Source organism: Acinonyx jubatus, chromosome C1 (assembly GCF_027475565.1).
Source record: "Acinonyx jubatus isolate Ajub_Pintada_27869175 chromosome C1, VMU_Ajub_asm_v1.0, whole genome shotgun sequence".
NCBI classification, from domain to species: Eukaryota; Metazoa; Chordata; class Mammalia; order Carnivora; family Felidae; genus Acinonyx; species Acinonyx jubatus.
In genome coordinates this window covers 71907304-71928459 of record NC_069381.1, presented here as the reverse complement: position 1 = coordinate 71928459, position 21156 = coordinate 71907304, and the positions used below count along the sequence as shown (strand labels likewise).

The window sequence follows — 21156 nt, the reverse complement described above, 5'->3', positions numbered from 1 at the left end:
TGTCAATAGAGTAAGTTTCTTCTGAAGGCAGCAGGGGAAAACCTGTTTCATTGCCTTTTCCAGTTTCTAGAAATTACATGCATTTCCTGGCTCATGGCCTCTTATACCATTTTTAAGGCCAAATGTATTGCATCTTCAAGTTTCTCTGTGTCTCTGTTCCCATCATCACCTCTTCTCTGTCTCTTCTCCCACCGTATTTCCCTTATAAGGACCCCTGTGGTTATATTGGCTCCACCTGGAAATCCGGGATAATCTCCAAGTTTTAAGATCCTCAATTATAATTTTTTTAATGTTTATTTTTGAGACAGAGAGAGACAGAGTGCAAGTGGGGGAGGGTCAGAGAGAGAGGGAGACACAGAATCTGAAACAGGCTCCAGGCTCTGAGCTGTCAGCCCAGAGCCCAATGTGGGGCTTGAACCCATGGTACCTGGTGAGATCATGACCTGAGCCAAAGTTGGACGCTTAGCCGACTGAGCCACCCAGGCGCCCCAAGATTCTTAATTTAATTATAACTGCAAAGTCCCTTGTACCATGTTAGGTAACACATTCACAGCTGTGGGACATGGACATCTTTGGGAGGCCATTATTTTGTCCTACACATTTACTTTTACCTGTAGAATTCAAGTTCATTTTAAGTTTATTCACCTTTAGTATTTAAATTTTTTTAATGTTATTTATGTTTGAGAGAGAGAGTGTGTGAGCTGGGAGAGGCAGAGAGAGGGAGACCCAGAATCTGAAGCAGGTTCCAGGCTCTGAGCTGTCAGCACAGAGCCCGATGCAGGGCTGGATCCCACAAACTGTGAGATCATGACCTGAGCTGAAGTTGGATGCTTAACCAACTGAGCCACCCAGGTGCCCCTCACCTCTTACATTTGTCATGATGGCTGTTTATCTAGCTCTGCATACTTGAACTAGTCCTTGTCCCACCTCAAGTAAAGTCATTAAATCTTTCTTGACTCCCTAGACCAAAGAAATCTCTCTTTTGAACTCCTAAAATGCTTCTTTCTGTCTGGTTCATTTGCACTAATCATTCACTAGTATGAACTCTCTGTTCCAACAAATAGAAATTTACCTCAAATTGGTTTAAGAAATTAAGTGGAAGTTATTTACTTGGAGAATCCTAAAAAGGATTGAACAAGGAATTATGGTAAGGTCAAGATGCAGCTAGTTTTTATGAGCAACCAAAACCAAGGACTTAAACATTATCTTTCCTTTCTTTGTTGCTACTTCTCTCAGAGTCACTTCCATTCTTTCCTATGAAGGCCGACTTTGTCTATATGACAAGAAACAGAGCCAAGAACAGGAACTAAATTTTACACTTGACAACTTCCCTCACCAGAAACACAAATCAAAATGGCCTTACAAGAAGAACTATTGCTTTAATTGCCTTTAAGAGTTGTGAAAAAGAAGAGGCAAACCAAGAAACAGACATTTAACTATAGAGAACAAACTGATGGTGATCAGAAGGGAGGTGGATGGGGGGGCTGGGTTAAATAGGTGATGGGGATTAAGGAGTGCACTTGCTGTGATGAGCACGGGGTGTTGGATGGAAGTTTGGGATCACTATATACCTAATGACTAACATATCACTGTATGTTAACTAACTGGAATCAAAATAAGAACTTTAATAAAAAGAGTTGTGAAAAATAAATATAATGTTTCAACTACATGTTTAATAACCTATTGTTTTCTCTAGAAGATGTTTTTGTTCTTTGGTCTAAAGGGATATCCAAAATACTGGTCCTAATTCACCTAACTCCTTATCTATCAGCAAAATTTCACAATGAAAATAGAACTCCTCCAAATGCTTGCTTTTACATCTACAAATATACCTTAATTTAGACTGTCTCTTTCCTCATTCCCCAGAAAACACTGATAATTACCTTTTAATATACATGTACCTGTGCTCTTTGTCCTCCAGTGTCCTCCAAGAACTTAACAAAACATCCTTTCCCCTCTCTTTTCCCTTTCTCCCTCTCTACTGGCTTCCTACTGATCTCTACTCCCTCTCAACAGCATTTAAAAGTGATACAAACCTTTCTCATCTTAGAAAAGAAAATCTTGTAATTTGGATATATTGTTTTATGCGGTGAACAATTTGGAATATTTAATATTACTTGACTTCTCTGTAATATTTGATGTTGTTGATCATTCCTTTTTTTTTTTTTTGAAACTGCCTCTTTTCTTGGTTTACATGATGCATTCCTGATTGTATTTGCAAATCTCTGGCTTTTCCTTCTCAGTCTAGTTCACAATGCCCCTTTTCTTTACCCCTCTTCCCCCTTAAATGTTGGCTTTTTTCAAGAGTTCATTCTTGGCTCCCTTCTCTTCTCCCTCTCTATGTTGCAGCTAGCGATCACACTCACACACATGGCTTTGGCTATCCTTTGTACTCTTATGATGACCACCTACCCATCTAGCTCAGACTTCTCAACAGAAATCCTAAGTGCAAGAAGCAAAGGAATACTATTTTCACAATATTGAAAGAAAAAATTAAACCTAATATTTTATTTTATTATTTTATTTATTTTTTAATATGAAATTTATTGTCAAATTGGGTTCCATACAACAATCAACAAAACTAAAAGGCAACCAACAGAATGGAAAAATATATTTGCAAATGACATATTGGACAAAGGGCTAGTATCCAAAATCTATAAAGAACTCACCAAACTCCACACCTGAAAAACAAATAATCCAGTGAAGAAATGGGCAGAAAGCATGAATAGACACTTCTCTAAAGAAGACATCCGGATGGCCAACAGGCACATGAAAAGATGCTCAACGTCGCTCCTCATCAGGGAAATACAAATCAAAACCACACTGAGATACCACCTCACGCCAGTCAGAGTGGCCAAAATGAACAAATCAGGAGACTATAGATGCTGGCGAGGATGTGGAGAAATGGGAACCCTCTTGCACTGTTGGTGGGAATGCAAACTGGTGCAGCCACTCTGGAAAACAGTGTGGAGGTTCCTCAAAAAATTAAAAATAGATCTACCTTATGACCCAGCATTAGCACTGCTAGGAATTTACCCAAAGGACACAGGAGTACTGATGCATAGGGGCACTTGTACCCCAATGTTTATAGCTTTCAACAATAGCCAAATTATGGAAAGAGCCTAAATGTCCATAAACCTAATATTTTAAATTAACACTTAAATATTAGAGTGAAATAAAAATAATGTCAGAAATATTAGATTACCTAATACACACTTTAAAAACACTTTTGGAGGAAATTCTCCAGCAAGCAAAATAAATAAAGATGAATCAAAAAGATATGGGTGGTGGGGATTAAGGAGGACACTTGTTGTAATGAACAGTGGGTGCTGTATGTGAGTGATGAGTCACTAAATTCTATACCTGAAACTAATATAGCATTGTACGTTAACTACCTAGAATTTAAACAAAAACTTGGAACATTAAAAAAAAATAAGTTTTGGTAACTAAATGCTGGTAAATAATTTAGTAAAATTTCCTGTCTAAATAAGCAATGAACAACAACGACAAAAATCTATCAATTTATAATTTAAACTCTAGAAAATATCAACAAAAGGGAGGTTGGTATTGGAGTACAGAGAGAGATAAGAGGCTGCTAAGGCATTTTTGTTGGAAGTGAGGAGATGAGGGGACAATAGATATTGATAAGCTTTTGAATTCTATTACTATAGGAATACATACATGAATAATAAGTATAATAATGGGTCTTAATCAGTAGAGATGACCACCAGAAGTCTAAAAGCACAATGTATCATTTTCAAACCAGCAGAGTAAAATTCAGTCAACCTAATGGACATCAGGAAAGAAGGGGAACAGAAGAAACAAAAAGGAAATACATGAGATAGAAAATATGAAAGAAGATGCCAGAAATAATTTTTAACAAATAAACCTCATGTGAATTCACTAAATTCACTTTTAGTAAGACAGGGACTCTCAGATTTGTGAAAAGATGTAGTAACATGCTGTCCACAGAGCCACATTTTAAATCATTATGTTATATTTTATAACAATTCCAAAAAAGACAAAATCAGTTGACCCTGATTTTATTTTGCCTCATTATAATTTTGCATAGTAGCTCACTAGCTCAAAGATTGCAACCTCTTTCCCAACAGAACTCCTGTCTCTATCTTCTCTCAATATATTCTACAGCATAATCTTTCTAAACAAAACATGATTTTGTCCTGCTGTAGCTATTTTACTATCATTCCCCAGTTGCCTACAAGAAAAAGCTCAAGATCTTTGGCATTTTATTTAAGGCCTTCCTTGATTTGTAGCTTAGTTACTTCCTCATTGCCTCCCTACTTTACAGCTCCCTGCCCTTTCTTCTTTCTGCTTTGGGCATACAGAAACGTTTACATTTCTAAATGGAACACCCTGTCTCTCATTTTTATGTCTTTGCCTATTTGGCTCTTTCTGACTGGAATTTCCTTTTTCTCCTTCTATTTGTCCTTCAAGACTTATATGAGGTGCCACCTTTTCTGTGATCTTTCTCCTTTATGCTCCTATAATTGTGTGACATTATATCATATCACATGAAATTACTTTGTGTCCCTCCCTAACTAAACTGTAAGCCACTGGAAGAGCAGGGACCATGCGGTCCCAGCTTCCAGCATGGTACCTGTCATACGGTATAAATTGTGCTTGGACGGATAAATGAATTCAAGTCAGCAAATATGTCAGATGCTAGATGGTGCTAGACTCAGACCAGTAGGTGAGAATCAAAAATTAGGAAATAGGTTCTGTGTATAAAGGTTACAATGAACGGTGTATTCAATTCAAAAAAGAGGATTGAGATAAATTATTTTCTGAAATATTAATTGTATTGTTTGAGTGTGTTAGGCGTACTCTTTGGCTGCATGTGACAACTCAAATAAAACCAACTCAAATAAGTTAGTCATATATTTTTATATATGGAAGGATACTAGGCACATTGTGCTGCAAAGGTGAGGTTGTCACCTAGAGTTCAGGTTCTGTAGGAACTGGGGAAACTAGGGATGCGAATGTAGCCAGGTTTTTGCCCATCTCTTGGTCTATTGGCCTCATAACCCCATAGCAACTTACCCCTTTCAGCAGGGAAAATGTACAGAGACTAGTCCTGAGCCTCACAATACATAGCTTTGCTGCCAGAGAGACATTGATCATCTTCCCTAGTTCTGGTTCAAAAATCCCTAGAGAAGAGTTCTGATAAGTTTGTTATGACAAGTACTTACCCTGGGCAAATCAACAATAGCAAGGAGGGCAGGGTCAGATAGCAATGATATAAGAAGAGGGGCATTCTCAATCCTTGCCACTCGAAGTGAGGTCCTCCTGGTATCATTAGAAATGAAGAATCTTGGGCTCTGAATCTACTGAACCATAATCTGCATTTTAGCTAGCTCCCTAACTGATTACCTAAATTTGAGAAACACAGGACACATTGACTGGGAATAACTGCTCTCTATTTCTTTTGAGGTTGGGAATACTAGCACTGGTTTTAAGTTGTAGGAGATGTTTCAAGGACATGCCTGCAAGATCATCCTGAGTTTTTTCACATAAAATACAATATTTTGAAAAGTTTTGGAATTTTCTTTTGAAGCAAATTTTACAGAGAAATATTAATCACTATTTTTTCTGGTATAGTTTGTCATATTTGTAAAGAAATAGACATTTCAACTTCCTTTACTGTCCCATTGTTTTTATAGTAAACTTACCTACTCTTATTTCATAGCCCAAAGACTAATTATTGGCTCCTGGAAATCCCCATTTCTATACCAGTGACCTGGTTTCTTCTTGGGCCCCACTCTTATTATGTTTTTACCAGATGGTCCTAATTAAACAGTTGGACATTGACCATGATAACTCCTAGAGTGGTGCTATGGTGGTATCAACACACTTTCTGAGCTTGTATAACGGTAACCTATGTCAACCAGTCAACAAATATGAGACTCTGGGTCCTCAGTACTCAGGGCTGTGTCTAGTGATGTAGAGGCTCCTTCTGGCAGGAATAAAATGGAAGAATTCATTTGTACATCAAGCTAATAACAGGTTGTTGAATTTACCAATCTTCTAGAGCATTCTAGATGAGGTCTAAAGACTAAAGAAATAGATATCATTGAGCTTGGTTGAATTATTATATGACCTGAAATCTCATTGGCCTGGATTATTCCACTGGTACAGTAATTTTAAGGAATGTGGCTGGTTCTGTCTATGTGAGATCATTTCTCTTTCATTTTTCTGAAAGATAATGTTCCAAAGCAGCAACTCTCCATTTGATTTATATTGAAACTAGAGTAGCCAAGAGCCCTCTCCATTTGGTTCAAAGATTTACTGAAAGTCAACTGATTTTTTTTTTTTTTTTTTTTTTTTTTGCTCAGGAAGTAAGTCCCTGAGAGAACTTGGTTGGAATCAGCCCAACTTCAGATTAAGGACAATACAGGACTAATATTTGTAAAGTGCAAAATGCAATGCAAATTAAGGAACCAGTATATAATTAGTTTTGCTTGCAAAATTTTCAATCCAGATCAGATTCTGAAACTATCTGGGGGATGATTTCCTAAAGTCTGGAATGGTGTCAGGTGAAAACACCCTAGTTGGCAGATGCTTTAGGCTGTGGTATAGGCAGTGCCAGCCAATCTGCTATTTCTTGTTATTATTTGTAGAGTATATGATAGCCTTGATTGTCTGTAATTGATCAGGAATAAATAATGTCACTGAAATTTCCAGATAACTGAAACCTAATCCATAGAGTTTGAAACTTAATTTTAACTGTTTTCATGCCTATCTTTCTAAAAGAGAATATATTATGTAGGATGTACTGATGATAGCTTAGGTGATGTAATGGGACCTGAGTGAATGCATGTGGCAAGAGTCTTTATGAATGCCCTCCCGTAGACACCAGGTTCATATAGTCTAAGTCTTTATCCAAAGAGTCAGATTTTATTGAGGCACACACATATTTTCACAGAGGTAAGTGCCATATTTTCAATTATTTTTAGTGATCAATATCAAATAAATGCATATGGTAATCAGTGATGGGGGAATAGAGTGGAGAAGTCTCATTTACTTGGCATCTTCTCTGAGTGTTTCTTGGACTTGCCTCTCTGTGGCATCCTCTATTTAATGTTAGAATTACTTCAGCTGCAAACCTGGGGTCATCATGTTCCAAATCAACCTTGGTCTCCTCTGGAGACCACTACAATGTTCTGGGAAGTTTGCTAATCTCTGTGGAGGTGTGTGGTGTCCTGTGTATCTTTAATATGCAACAGGGGCCCCTGAAGGCAGAGATGTTGTCCTGTGCTGCAGAGCTGTAAGTTCTCCATTTTCCTCATTTCTGGCTTTGTTCTGTCTTCCCAGTGCTCATTCTTTGTTGCCACTTTGAATTTCTGGCATCACTCTTCTGATTTTTGTTTCTCAACATGCTTTGGCTTTTGTACTATGTAGACTGTTTCCTTTTTATGTGTAAAATCTTTGTTGTGATTATAAATAATATTTATTATATAAATTGGAAAACATTACAAGGTTTCAAGAAGGAAATTTTAATTACCTATTATTTTATATATACATACACTTTTTTTTCTTGAACTATTAAGACTATACTGTGCATTCAATTTTGTAAACATTTTTAAACTGGGCATATTAGGGGCACCTGGGTGGCTCAGTCAGTTAAGCAGCCGACTTCGGCTCAGGTCATGATCTCACAGCTAGTGGGTTCAAGCCCCGCGTCAGGCTCTGTGCTGACAGGTCAGAGCCTGGAGCCCGCTTCAGATTCTGTGTCTCCCTCTCTGCCCCTTCCCCACTCATGCTCTGTCTCTCTCCCCTTCAAAAATAAATAAACATTAAAAAAATAAAAAAAAAAAACAACTGTATATATTATAAGCATTCTACCAAAAGACTTTCTTGGAATGAGGATGAAATTGATGATGGCGGTGATAAGTAACTAATACTGACTTAGTGATTCTTCTGTGCCAGACCCTGTTCTAACTACTCTACTTGTATTCGTTCAATTAATCTCCACATCAATCCTATGATAAAATTATTATTCCTACATTTCAGATAGAGAAACTGTAGTACAGAGACATAAGTAACTTGCCCAATGTTCCATAAGTGAATGGTTATATATTTTAAAGCATTTTTTATGTCAGTAAATTCTTTCATAAATCCCACTTGAAATGATTGAGTAGAATTCCACCACATGAATACCTCATACTTTACTATTATTGTTAGACATTGCAATTGTTTCCAGTTTGGGTATCATTCAGATAATGCTTCTATGAACATCTTTGTTGGCAATTTTAGTTCTTTCCTCATGATATATATCTGGACATAAACTGATGTTTCAAAGGGGTGAAGATATTTATGGCCCTTGGCGTTGCCAGTTGCTTTCTAGAAAGATAGTGCCCATTTATAGTTCATGAGGTGGTACATGAGAGTAAACACCTCATTGTACTTTATAAGCATTAACATTTAAAGATATCTTTGTTAATTTGAAACGTACGAATAGTGCTCCATATATGCTTTTAATTTAGTAGTATGGATTTTGTTGTTACCAATCAATGGGATTGCTCATAGCACACAGGAAACTAGGGCTAGAAGATACCCTTATTCCCAGTTGACGAAATTGAATGAACCAATCCATCCTAGTACTTAGGATCTTTGTTGTTCTTGGTTACCTTTGTCACAGCTTATTATTCAGAACTGCTAGTTCACTATCAGATATGCACATTTGATACATGAGTTCCTACAAATATCCAGTGAAACAGAGAAACAGTTCAAAGTACTGGACAACTAGGTTATGTTATATTAGCAAATTTGATCCATATACTGTCCAGTGTTAAAACAGAAAAACAAAACAAGGAAGCCAGGCAATGATCTCTGTACTTTAAGTTATTAGCAAATTTGGTTGGCAGTCAATTCTAAGTTTTTTTAAATGTTTATTCATGTCTGAAAGACAGAGAGACAGAGCACAAGCAGGGGTGGGGTGGAGAGAGAGGGGGACACAGAATCCGAAGCAGGCTCCAGGTTCTGAGCTGTGATTGACAGTCAATTTTAAAGTTAATAGTTATGTTGAGAACAGTTTCTTGTAACAGTTTTGTGAGTCTGCTGGGGTTTCCCCTTATTTCCTGGTTCCTGGATATGTTGTAAGTGTAGATAAGGAAGGTACGCAAAACATTGAATTAAATATAAAATGTTTCCTGTTTATGGAGCATTGGCTATAGGATCAAAAAGTTAGGTCTATAAAGGGAACATTTAAAAATTATTTTCTGAAAAGTAAAATGCATGAAAAACTGGTTAATGTGTGGTTTCAGTTATGTCAGATAAACTAAAATGCTGTTAAAGTTCCTTGTACTGTTATTCTAGGAATATTTACTCATCTTGTCTGGGTCAGTTGCTTTAGTTCCACCTGTCTTCAATAATATAGGGACAGATCTATGAAGAGAGAAAGATGATTCAAAGGAGTAGAACTGCCTGCGTTCTAAATGGTGACTTTGTCACTAACTAGCTGTGTGAACTTACTCAATTTGCTGGACCACTCTTTGCCTCTGCTTCCTCATTTATAAAATGTGGATAATAATATTACCAACCTCGTAAAGTTTCTGTGAAGAAAAATGAGATAATAGAGCAGAAGCTCTTAGAGCAGTATCTGGCACATAGTAAGTGCTAAATAAATGTTTGCTATCCTCATTATTACTATAAATAATAAGTATTCTTGCTTTTTTGTGTATTCTAATTATTACTAGAAGGAAAGTCACTTGCTTCCTCTCTCTTCATCAAGCTAATGTTTTATGCTTAGCAATAGTGTAATTGCAACTATGTTGCTGAAGCCAGCCTGCCAATGAATCAGCCTGGAAGTTCTTGGCTATGGGGAAAAGAACTCTGTGAAAATATGAGCCTTGTACAGTGTTGATCCAGTTCACACAACTAAGCTTCTGTTTCATGAGGAACTATGGTAAACTGATTAAAGAGGTTGGTCTCTAGATTTCAACTAACTCTGCTTAAATACTACTTAAGTCACTTATCAGTTGTTGCAGGAAACTTACTTAATTCTGAGCCTTAGTTTCCCATCTATATAGCCTTTTGATATGACATTTTTTCCCTTTAGAGGACCTTGCTCTGGCTCTTTGATGGCTGTGTCTCTCTCAGGTCTGGCATCACAGGCAAGATCTGTGTAGTCACATATCAGGGCCCTCTACTCAGAAAGGTCCTGTGCTTGGTTTAATGCTTTGCTGTAGTTGTCTTGAAATCCTTACTAATTTTGTCTTTGAGCTTATGTTTTATAAGTGAAATCTGCTGGGACAATGGTTCATGCATTTAAGTAGAGGAAATACATGCACTATGTGTATCCAACATTTCTTGCCACCCAATTTGCATGAAGCACTCACGATGTCTCCTAAGCATAGAACTTGGCTGGACCCACAATGCGTTGGAGTTCAGTGAGACTCAAAGTGAATACCAGGTGAGCATGTTACATCTGCAGTTGAGTAGTTGGTGCCCTGACAGTCCTGAGAGTCTGTACTTTCAGTTCAACCCAGAACTTTTCTTTGAACACAGAAAGAAGGCAATGATATTCTAAGAAACATAAACAACCAAGAAATTGTATTGTATTTTTTTCTTATTCTTGTTACTTCCCTTTATTAGGCAACTACTTATGTTGAAAATGGTGAGATAGAAGGAAAGGGAAAAATAGGGTAACCGTAGTTCCTTTTTCTTTTTGTCCTGCTTACTCACAGGTAAGCGAAAGGTGGAGAACATATATATAACAAGATGTGAAATAAAAACTGACTTGAGTCAGTTTTGTTCAGTGTTTTCACTGTTCTGGCAAGAATGAAATATACATGCATGTACAGGCTACAAAATACAAATTGTGTGTTCCACATACAAGTTAAGTGTTCTTACATTTGCTTTTAGACCTCGCATTGTACAATATGAAAATGAATAGTAAAATTCATATATGTACTTTCAAATAGTGGTTTATCTTTATTTGGAATAACTTTAAATAACAAAAATATCACAGAAAGCTGAGAAAGACTATGGAAGAAAGGAAAAAGCTTTATATTTTAGGAACTTTTTTAAAGTTTATTTATTTATTTTGAGAGAGCGTGTGCATTCACATGTATGCACAGAGCAGAGAGAAAGAGAGAGAGAGAGAATCCCAAGCAGGCTCCACACTGACAGCATGGGCTGATGTGGAGCTTGACCTCACAAACTGGGAGATCATGGCCTAAGCCAAAATAAAAAATTGGGCGCTTAAGTGACTGAGCCACCCAGGTGCCCCTTAGTAGCTTTAATAACATTATTTTTTACTGCTGCTTGAACAAGGGGTATTACATTTTCATGTTGCACTGAGTCCCCATAATTACGAAACTGGCCTGTCCTCTTTTTCTGGGGTAAAGAGTCCAGAGGGCCAAGGAATTATACCCATCCAGTGAATGAGCCCCCTTCCCCACTTCTAAAACATGCTACTCATGCCTGAAACCTGAAATTCTCTGATTAATTAATGGCCCTCCTTTCATGGTCTTTATGGCCCAGAACTGACTTGGGTGCAAGGGTCAGTTCTCCCTAGGGCAGAGATTGCATCAAAGGTGTGTGCACTTCCAGGCTAAAGAGATGGATAAAGAGCAGCTATTGATATTGTGCATGGGCTTAAAGAGGCCATACCCGTGAATGTGAGGTCCCTCAGGGTGAGGACTGGAGTTGGGAAGAGTAGGAAAAAAAACGGTTGCTTCATGGCCCATCTGTTCCTGGGCTGCCATGTTCCAGGATGACATTGTGAGGGTCCAGGAATGTTAACTCTGAATCTGGGTTTTGAAGTCGTAATGACGGTATATTTGTGAAGATAGGGGATAAACACATTTTTTTTATAGCTTGTTAGCCTGATTTGTAATATTTGCATATTTAGACATATTTTAGGTGGGTCATCAGTTTGTACTTAATATTAGGTCAGGACCTGGATGTGAGCATGCAAAGCACTTAGTGCCTGACACTTAGTAAAATCCTAATAAATTATGGTTGTTATCAATATTAGGTAATATACCAAATGATGATGGTGATAATGTAATGCCTTCCTCTTCTTGGCCAAGGCCTTGAAACCCTGTCATCTCTCCCTCCATCAACACTTCTTCCTCACCCCCTAAGTCAGTGGGGGTGATGGTGGTAATGCTAGTACTCTGCTTTCCAACCCCCAAATACTAAATTAAGCCTTCCTCTAAATAGCCTGATTGTCTGGCTCCTCAAAGTATTGCTCTGGGTCCCATAGCTATGCCCTATGAGTAGGACCAACTACAGTCCTATGCCCGCTGGAATCACGCATGAGCTTGCTATGGCCACTAACAGTATAGATTGTGCTATACATTCTGCAGCTCTTCACGTGTGTTTTGGTTTTTTCTTTTTCTAATAGATTTGAAATTATTTTTGAAATTTAGGAAAAACTTATCTCTAGTAATAATTGAATAGGCTAAGAAGATCGATTTAACATTTTTCCCTTTTCATATTGAGCACCAAGAACTGGGTTAAATAGATTTTCTTAATTACAATAACTATGTTTTGCTTAGGCTTTCTAACTCAATGAATTTCCTGTCCTCATTATTTGGTTCTTACCTGGATTTTCATCTTTGACTATTTTGGTGAAATGTTACCGTAAGCTTCCTTGAACACTGTTTTATTGATTTGTCTTCTCTTTCTTAGTTTTAATCAATCCCTCAATGTTGAAAATGCTTGGACAGCATGTTCTTTGGAAAGGTTTTGGCATTTGCTCAAAAGTCTGAAGCCTTGTAGAATTATTTGAGAGCATGTAGAATTAATTCACTGAGGCCCCACGTCAGGTAGTTTTTTTAAAGTATAATTTTAAAAACATAGTGCTTATATTCTCATCCTTATTCTTTTGCTGATCTTGATATCACCAAGTAATTCATTGAGTAAATGAAAAGAATTTGATCCCCAGGGTCACTCCAGATTGCGTGTGGCAGTAGAGTTTGCCCAACATGAAAGATGTAACAATACTTGTAGAAATGGAAGTTTGATTAGGATTACTATGCTTATCTTTCTCTTGGTTTTCCCTCCTTATTTTATGCTTCTAGCCAGACATTATGAAAGTAGAAGTATCACTTCCTTTGGCAGATACCACACCACATGTGGACTGGCTACCACATCATGGGTTCTTAAAATAGATGCTTCCCCCGCCCCCATAGCAACTACATATTGTCCATTGTTAATTTCCCACTTGCTTGTTTATTGCCAGCTGCCTATAAACTCCTTGAGAGCAGAAACCCCACCTGGTTTGTTCACTGGTTGTATCCTTGGCATTTAATACAGTGCTTGGGACATAATGTAGATACTTAAAAAAATATTTGTTGAATGGGTAAATGAATGCCTCAAGCACACAGACAGTATGTTTAATGCAAAGCTAGAGATTTTCCAGGCAGGTGTGATAACAAGATAAGTAGAAGTAGATGAGGGAATTGAAGGGGTTGTCAAGGAAGGACTTGAAGTGACACACCATTTAGGGGCTGTACAGCAAAGGAGATAATGGGCTGGGTAAAAAGAGGCAATCAAGTAATGAGAGAGCATCATGAAATTGCCAGACAGTTTAGGAGGATAGGAAGTGAGGAAGAGGGTTAAGAGCTTGTCCCAGAATAGGCTATTGTATTTTAAGATTTCATAGGTGGGGTTGTTCTATGCAATTATTAGGTCCAGATTGGACCTTAGAAGTATTAGGTCACACCACATAGAATTGCCAATATTCTATCATTTTTTAATTTATAAAAAGGCACTTTCATGATTCAGACTAACAATTTGTTAAAGTTTAGTGGAGATCAGGTGAAGATCAAGGAATTTTGAGGTTAAGATATTGATTGACTCATTCACATAGATTATGATATCAGGCAGAGAGATTTTAGGAGGCAAGGAGAAGAAAGATTGTTACCCAGGCACCTGTCTTGGGATTGGTAGGTGACAGTGAGGGAACAGAAATGGATGAAGGCTTTAAAAAACAAAAACAAAAACATGAGACCAGAGGAGTAATGGCCTAGTTTGGAAGTTGCAAAGGGAGCTTAGAGAATACTTCTCCCCACCCATCCCTGGTTCTTGGGTACTGGGAGAAGTCTCTTCTAGAAGAAAGGGAGTCTTCCAAGAAGAGTTCAAGCTCAGTTAAGTAACAAAGGTGGGGAAAGCATTCACAAAGGAAGCAGAATGAAGCTGTGGTTCTACATGAAAAAAAATCTACGTAGGACACAGGCCTTTATTTGAAAGTTCTATGTTACCAGTATCTTGGATATATTCACCAGATTTACCCACTCACTTAAGTGGCCTAGGAGAAACTAAAAAAACTAAGGTCATTTTGGGGTAATGATGGCATAAGGCAAAATTTTGGTACATTTTACCACGTATGACTCCAGATCTATTTTGCAACAAGCTTCCCTACATTCCCAGAGTACATACGAATGTTTTCTTTTGCTCTTCTCTACTTTCTGCCTTATTTACGTGCTGGCATTTACCTCCTTTCTCTTAAGTAACATTATATATCCCTATGAAGTTCCCTTCTGTATTCCATAGTATATTCCATTGAGTTTGTCCAAATGGGAAATTAAAATCTCAGTGAGTAACTTAGACATTTTCCAAGCTAAACCCGTGGTAGCCATGTTCCATGAGGCTGCGTTGAAGACTTCAGACCCACTTTCCCACATGGGGCAGGTGAGTGGCCCTCTGGTCAGGCACGTGTCCCAGTTTGGTTTTATAACTGTTCAAAGAAACCTTCGAATTGACCTTCTGTCTGTTTGCTTGGAAGAGTACCTGAAAGTGCCCTTAATCAACAGTACTGAACTTTAGGACATTGGTGTGCTTCTAGCCTCAGGACGCTCTGCCATTCAATTACTATAACAAACTTGCATATAAGAACAATTTGGCATAGAAAATGGCCTAAAGGACATACAATCCATGTCTCCGAAATTTATCTTTGGAGCAAACTCAAGAGCTACTTGCTAGATTTGGGTTGTTTGGGTCAATGTAGAGTTGTCTTTCCTAAACAATGGTGGGGTATCACTCTGTTGTAACACCACAGTGAAGTGTGATCACAGTGCAGGATGTTGTGACCAACACTATATTAAACTTGTTGCAATTATTATATGGATGCTGCTGAGGGCGCAGCCCTTAATATCACGGTACCCTAATTTATTAAGCATCCATTGATGAAACTCCACATGGCTCCTCCTGAGCCTCTGGTGTGTTTTCCATTGTAGATTCTGTTAATTTTGTTACTCTGCAGGGCTCCTTTGTTCTGCCTGCTTGGAGGTTCAAAATGAAATGTGTGATCTGATTGTATCGATTGTATAGACTGTTATATTAGGCGTTGGATGTACTGAACCTTCCACTTGTTTTTATTATATACTTATTTCACTTCATTTAAAAATTTTCTTAATCTCTCTAATATGTGTATTGAATGTGTCTCTGAAGTGCCTGAAATCCTATTTTGAAAGAAGGAAGATCTGTATAGAAATAAATTTGGGGCCTTCAGTCAGAGAGCCACCCACATCTCGAACTCGTCATGCTAATGAACTGAGAACTTGAAATACCTTTTACAAGGATACTTCCCCTTGAAGGCCCTGGAATTTGTGATTAGTTGTATGGAGGCTGCCATACTGCTAAGTTTATTTGGCTCCTTTTCCTTTTCCTCTCCTTTTCCTTTCATCTGTCATAACTTTCCCGACTTTATTCAGTTCTTCACATGGTCCTCAAAGTCCGTCTTCTGAAGCGTAGCTCTGATGATATCTGCCTCTTCATTAAAAACAAATCCTCAGATATTTTTTATTGCTTACAGGAAAGAGGCCAAATCTTACTCATTTGTTTGTACTCAGGACTTAGAATGGGCCTAGAATATAATAGGCAGCTGATGAACATTTGTTGAATGAATTATGTTACATAAGATAATGCATATAAGCCATTAGTAGAGCATTTGGTACAAAGCATACACAGTATAATTCATTTCTCAATCACTTTCCCTTCATATCAGGCTTGAACCCACTTTTCCCACTTCATGTCCCACCGCTGTGGCTTTAAGCATCACTGACTTGTAATTTCATGCACATAACATACATATCTATTCCTGTGGAGATTTCATAATTCTACTATTTCTTTCTACAATGCAATCTCTTCTTGAAATGCATCCTTGCCAAAATTTAGGGAAAAGAATACACATTCCTGGTAATGTTGGTACTAACGTAGTTGGCCATTTCTGGCATCTTTCACATGAAATTACATGTTCTTCTTAATTGGAAAATCTCCTTAAAATGAACTAAAACATACTTTCATTAATAAATGCCTGAGCAATGATAAAACTTTTGGATTTGAATGGATAGTTTTTATTCATGCATAGCCAGTTGTTTAACATTTTATTTCATTATGTCGCCCTCTACAGGAAAGTTTAAAATACATTTTGGAAAATTTTATAATCAAAGCAAGGATGGATGATTTATTCATTTCATTAAAACTCAGCCCAAGGCTACTGACAGCTGCAATTCTCCTAGCCACTTCCACATAATTTTTAAAATGTGAAGGCCAGGAATGGTGCTGTTGACATTAATTTCAGGACAAGGAAGAGAAGGACTAGGTATCTCTGGAGGAATCTCGGGGGAGATAAACAAAGACACTCGTGCAATGTTAGAGATTTCTGACTTCAGGTTGGCCTTATCAACAGCCTGAACAGCAATGAAGAGATCTGTGCCATTTTCAAAAGTGATGTTTTCTGGTGTAAACACAAAGACTTCCTCAGAGTTGGCCTCCTTCGGGATGAGATCAGATGTGTTCACTTGAATAGAATCATTGAACTTGTCTCTCAGATCAAGAATATTTGCACTTATTCTAATGATATACTTGTGAGCTGAAAAGAAAAAAGTTTGTGGCATGTGATTCTCAAGTTGTAAAGAAGTTTAAGAGTCTATTAGAAACTGTATCACCATCCCCTATGTTCCAATGAATAAATGTAATTGATGGTCCATATTTATAAGTATTAGTATACTTTTTACATTCTCCTTTGTGTATCTTGACAGAATGATAAATATAAAACTGGATCAGGCATGACCTAAAGCCTTGGTCCGTATTTCTGTGCATGCTGCATGCACCTGACTGAGGAAGGAAGTTTTAAAATTACTGCTTATTGCTTTATTACTTATAGAGGAGATTTTGGTAGTGGTGGTTCTCAAATTTTAATGTGCATACAGAACACCCAGGGATCTTAAAATGCAGATTATGGTTCAGTAGGTCTGGTTGGGGACTGGGGTTCTACATTTCTAACAAGATTCATGTGATGCCCATGCTGCAATCCAAAGACTACACGCAAAATCTAGTAGATTTCTTCCAAAGGCCAGTTCTGCTCCTTAGTAATCTATGCTCCACTCCCAATCCTTTCCAGGAGTTGTTTCTAAAAATGGGGTTTATTAAAGGACAGCTTGGCAATATTTCAAAAACAAAACAAAACAAAAAACAAAAAACAAAACCCTAAGGATTGCCTGTTACTGGTTGAAGCCTCTTAAAACTTAAAGTACGCCAGTTTTTCGGGTTCCAAACCTCTCATATTTAAAAATCCTAACCTTTCATTTCAGAGGACATTCAAGAGCCCTCTTGCCTTCTGCCTTCCACATACATCACAACACACCCGCCTGCCTCACCTTCTTTTGCACCCCTGCGTGGCTGCTAAACTCCTTTACAGGGTGCATACCACATTCTGCTTACCTCTTCCATGATCATAATCGTCTCCAGGAGCTGTCCAAGTCAGATTAATAAATTTGTACCCGTGGATTTTTGCCTTAAGGTCAGTGATTTGGCAAGGTGGGAAGAGATCAGGTATGGGAGCCTGTGGGACACCAGAGGCCACAAATGAACCTCCTGAGGATGTTCTGCTGAAACACACTTGCTTGCTTTGAGGATCATCCTTATTAATTTCCGGTCTGGGTGGATTCCAGTTTACTTCACCTGCATTATATTACATTACATTATATTACATTATGTTATGTTATGTTACATTACATTGTAAGCATTGTATGACTATACTTCCTTCTCTTTGGTTATCAGAATGCCCTCTTCCTACTGTCCCCTTTGCCTTGTTTCCTCCCATACACAAAACTAATTTTAACTATTTGGTATAAAGATCCCAAATCAGGTTGTATCTGGGGAAAAAAAAACAGAGAATCAGACATTTTCAGGAATAACAATTCTCATGATTTACTTTCATGACATTTGTCCTGGAATTGTTTCTCTTCCCATCTCTTTGTCTATCCTGATTTTACTCTTCCTCAGTCAGTTTAAATCCTACTTCTGTTTTAAGATTTTAAGAAATCTCTTGCACCTAGGTAATACTGTTGGTTTTATTATTTTTCCTATTTATTTGGTAATCATCTGGACCATCAAGAATTGCCTTGATTATTTCTTCTATACATTTTTCTTTTCTCCATGTTCATGTTTTATTTTCCTTATTAGATTGCAGATTCTCATGAACTGTTTTATGTTGGGGTTCTAAAATGTTATGCTTTTGGAAGACTTCTTATCTTCTCATTGAATGCATGGGAACTTAGTGCCTGAAGCAATCTCAATGTTTCTCACATTGTTGTTGAAAGGTTATATAAAAGTAATCCTGGAATTCAACAAATACCCTGGCCTGCTCAGTCATTAGGGTTCTCAGACTGTCTTTTCAATAAAAATATTCCATAATACCCTAACATGGCATTAGTCAGAATTTACTCTCTTATAAACTCTACTTCCTTAGCCCTTAAAATTTTTGTCTGTAGAGACAGATTGATTTTCATACCCATCAATCTCGTCTTGGGCAAAGATGAAGTGGATACGATAGCAAGTTCAGAGTTAGTATTCAATTTAACAGTAGAGACTATCTCTCTTGGTATTAAGATTCATCAAAGGATAGAGGAAAAACACTGACTTTCCAATGCCAATCCAGGTCCTGCCACAGTTAGTTCTATCACAGTTAGGCCAACAGTCTCCCTAGCCTCTGTTTCTCCATCTATAGAATGGGATAATTAGGAGAAAGTAATGTCCTAATGTGAGTAAAACACTGAGCATGAGGCTAGATATAGCCACCACACCGATCTCCCCTTGCCTTCTTCCCCTAACTCAGAAAGACGAACAAATGAAAATAAACTCAGGTGAAATATATAAAAGAGCTTTGGAAGCAATAGTGTCTTTTAAAGTGTTTTTTTTTTCTTTTCTGTGATCGCCTTTGCATCAGATACCACATGTCCTAGAATCTTCCTTTTACTGAGCACACACCCAACCAAGTAAAGAGGACAGTGGGAAGCTACTTGGAGGAGCTGTTCTTATAATACACCAGCACCAACACACTCTGCACAAGACAGAGTAGAAATTGATGGAAAGCAGGTCCTGGAACCCATGAGGACTAGTCTTGGTCCCAGTTCCAGCTCTAGTCTAGAGGATGTGTTTATTACCAAAGATGGTATAGGAATGTCTGTTTCTTGGTACATAATTTCCCTGCATGCTTGCATATGGGCTCTGTGTGCTGGTTGGTTTTAGATTCATCTATTAGTCTCCCTGGTCTGAGCAAGAGAAAGGAGACAGTGGACTTGCGATACTGATATATATAATAAGCCCTAAATTTCCTTATTCTATGGAAATGCCAGTATCAGTGCAAAGAGCTTCATTACAAAATATTTAAAAATGGGGCGCCTGGGTGGCTTAGTCGGTTGAGCATCCCACTTCAGCTTAGGTCATGATCTAGGGTTTGTGAATTTGAGCCCTGCGTCAGGCTCTGTGCTGACAGCTCAGAGCCTGGACCCGCTTCGGATACTGTGTCTCCTCCTCTCTCTGCCCCTTCCATGCTCATGCTCTGTCTCTGTCTCTTAATAATAAATAAATGTTAAAAAAATTAAAAACAAATGTTTTAAAATTTATTAAAAATAATAGCAAACATTTATTGAACATTATTATTTACCAGTAACAGCTTATTAGATGTATTTCCTTGTTTGTTCCTCACAGCCACCATATGAGGTGGTTACCATTATTATTCCTTATTTTACAAGTGAGGAAAATGAAGCACAAAGAGATTACCTAAAATATTTTATTTGCTAGAGGGCTATAATATGAACCCAGGCAGTTGAAAGCTACTTTCAATCTATTGGTTTTCAAGTGGAGGTTATTTTGCCTCTTAGAGGACAGTGGATGATGTCTGGAGACATTTTTGATTGTCATGACTGTGGGGGTTGCTTCTGATAACTAGTGAGTAGAGGGCAGAAATGCTAGTAAACATCCTACAATGCAAATGACAGCCCTCACAACAAAGAATTATGTGTCCCAAAATGTCAGTAGTTTTAATACTGAGAACCCCTGAAATTAAATTACACCATTTTCCTCACAGGCTTGATGGTTTTCTCTTGATCTCAAGCCTTTTACTCAAGTCAGATGTGTTATTACAAACTTCTTACCATTCTCAATCCAGCCAGGTATGTACATGGCTCCATTCTGCTGGGGTATCAACCTCTGACTGGCTGCGTTTATTCCTCCAAGAGCCCACACTTTCACACTGTATCTACCATTTGCATTGTAAGCTGTAAAATACCTTGAATAGACGCCATCATCCTTAGTAGCATCAGCACCTTGACAGGGAAATGAAGGAATTAATGAATATCCTAAAGGCAGCTGGGCATTTGTATATTTCCAACTTATATGAAGGTTAAAATGTTTCAAAGCAAGGATAATGTCACACTATCTCCAAGAGAGTTTAGGATTTGATTGTGTTAAGAATGAGATCTACTTTTTCTTTTCGTGTGTGTGTGTGTGTGTGTGTGTGTAGCTTTATGTGTGTATATTTTGTCTTCCTGAATTGTTATCTTTCTTTTTGAAATCTGACATCATGCCGTGTGTCTCTGCTACATCCAACATAGCACAAGGTAGCTATTCAATAAGTATCTTTTGAACTGAATTGAATTGCTGTACATTACTGGGGAGAAAAAAATGTTATATGATTATTTTTTTAATTCATGACTTCTCACTAGGGTAGATTTAAGTAGGCAATTCATTTACAGAATTTGTTCTAGTAAGATTACTTGCATCATAGTAATGTTCCTTCTAAAAAGAAATGTAGAATTCTCTTTCTCTCACTCTCTGTATTAGATTCTTTAAAAAATAATGGACAATAATTTCACTTTGGGGGCAAGCTAATACAGA

General features: G+C 37.7%; 1 protein-coding gene and 1 long non-coding RNA gene across 2 annotated transcripts in view; one reads left to right on the top strand and one right to left on the bottom strand.

The window, feature by feature from the left end:
- The window catches only part of LOC113599273 (uncharacterized), an 88319-nt gene that overhangs the window by 54176 nt on the left and 12987 nt on the right, over nt 1-21156 (top strand). The window lies entirely within an intron of this gene.
- Nucleotides 16306-21156, bottom strand: part of CLCA1 (chloride channel accessory 1) — a 30865-nt gene continuing 26014 nt past the window's right edge. The window contains exons 12-14 of the mRNA XM_015070371.3: nt 20415-20585; nt 17698-17937; nt 16306-16846 (exon numbers count right to left, since the gene is read on the bottom strand). Of these exons, the coding sequence (XP_014925857.2) occupies nt 16458-16846; nt 17698-17937; nt 20415-20585 (800 nt within the window). The 3' untranslated portion in view covers nt 16306-16457. The remainder of the gene's footprint in view (nt 16847-17697; nt 17938-20414; nt 20586-21156) is intronic.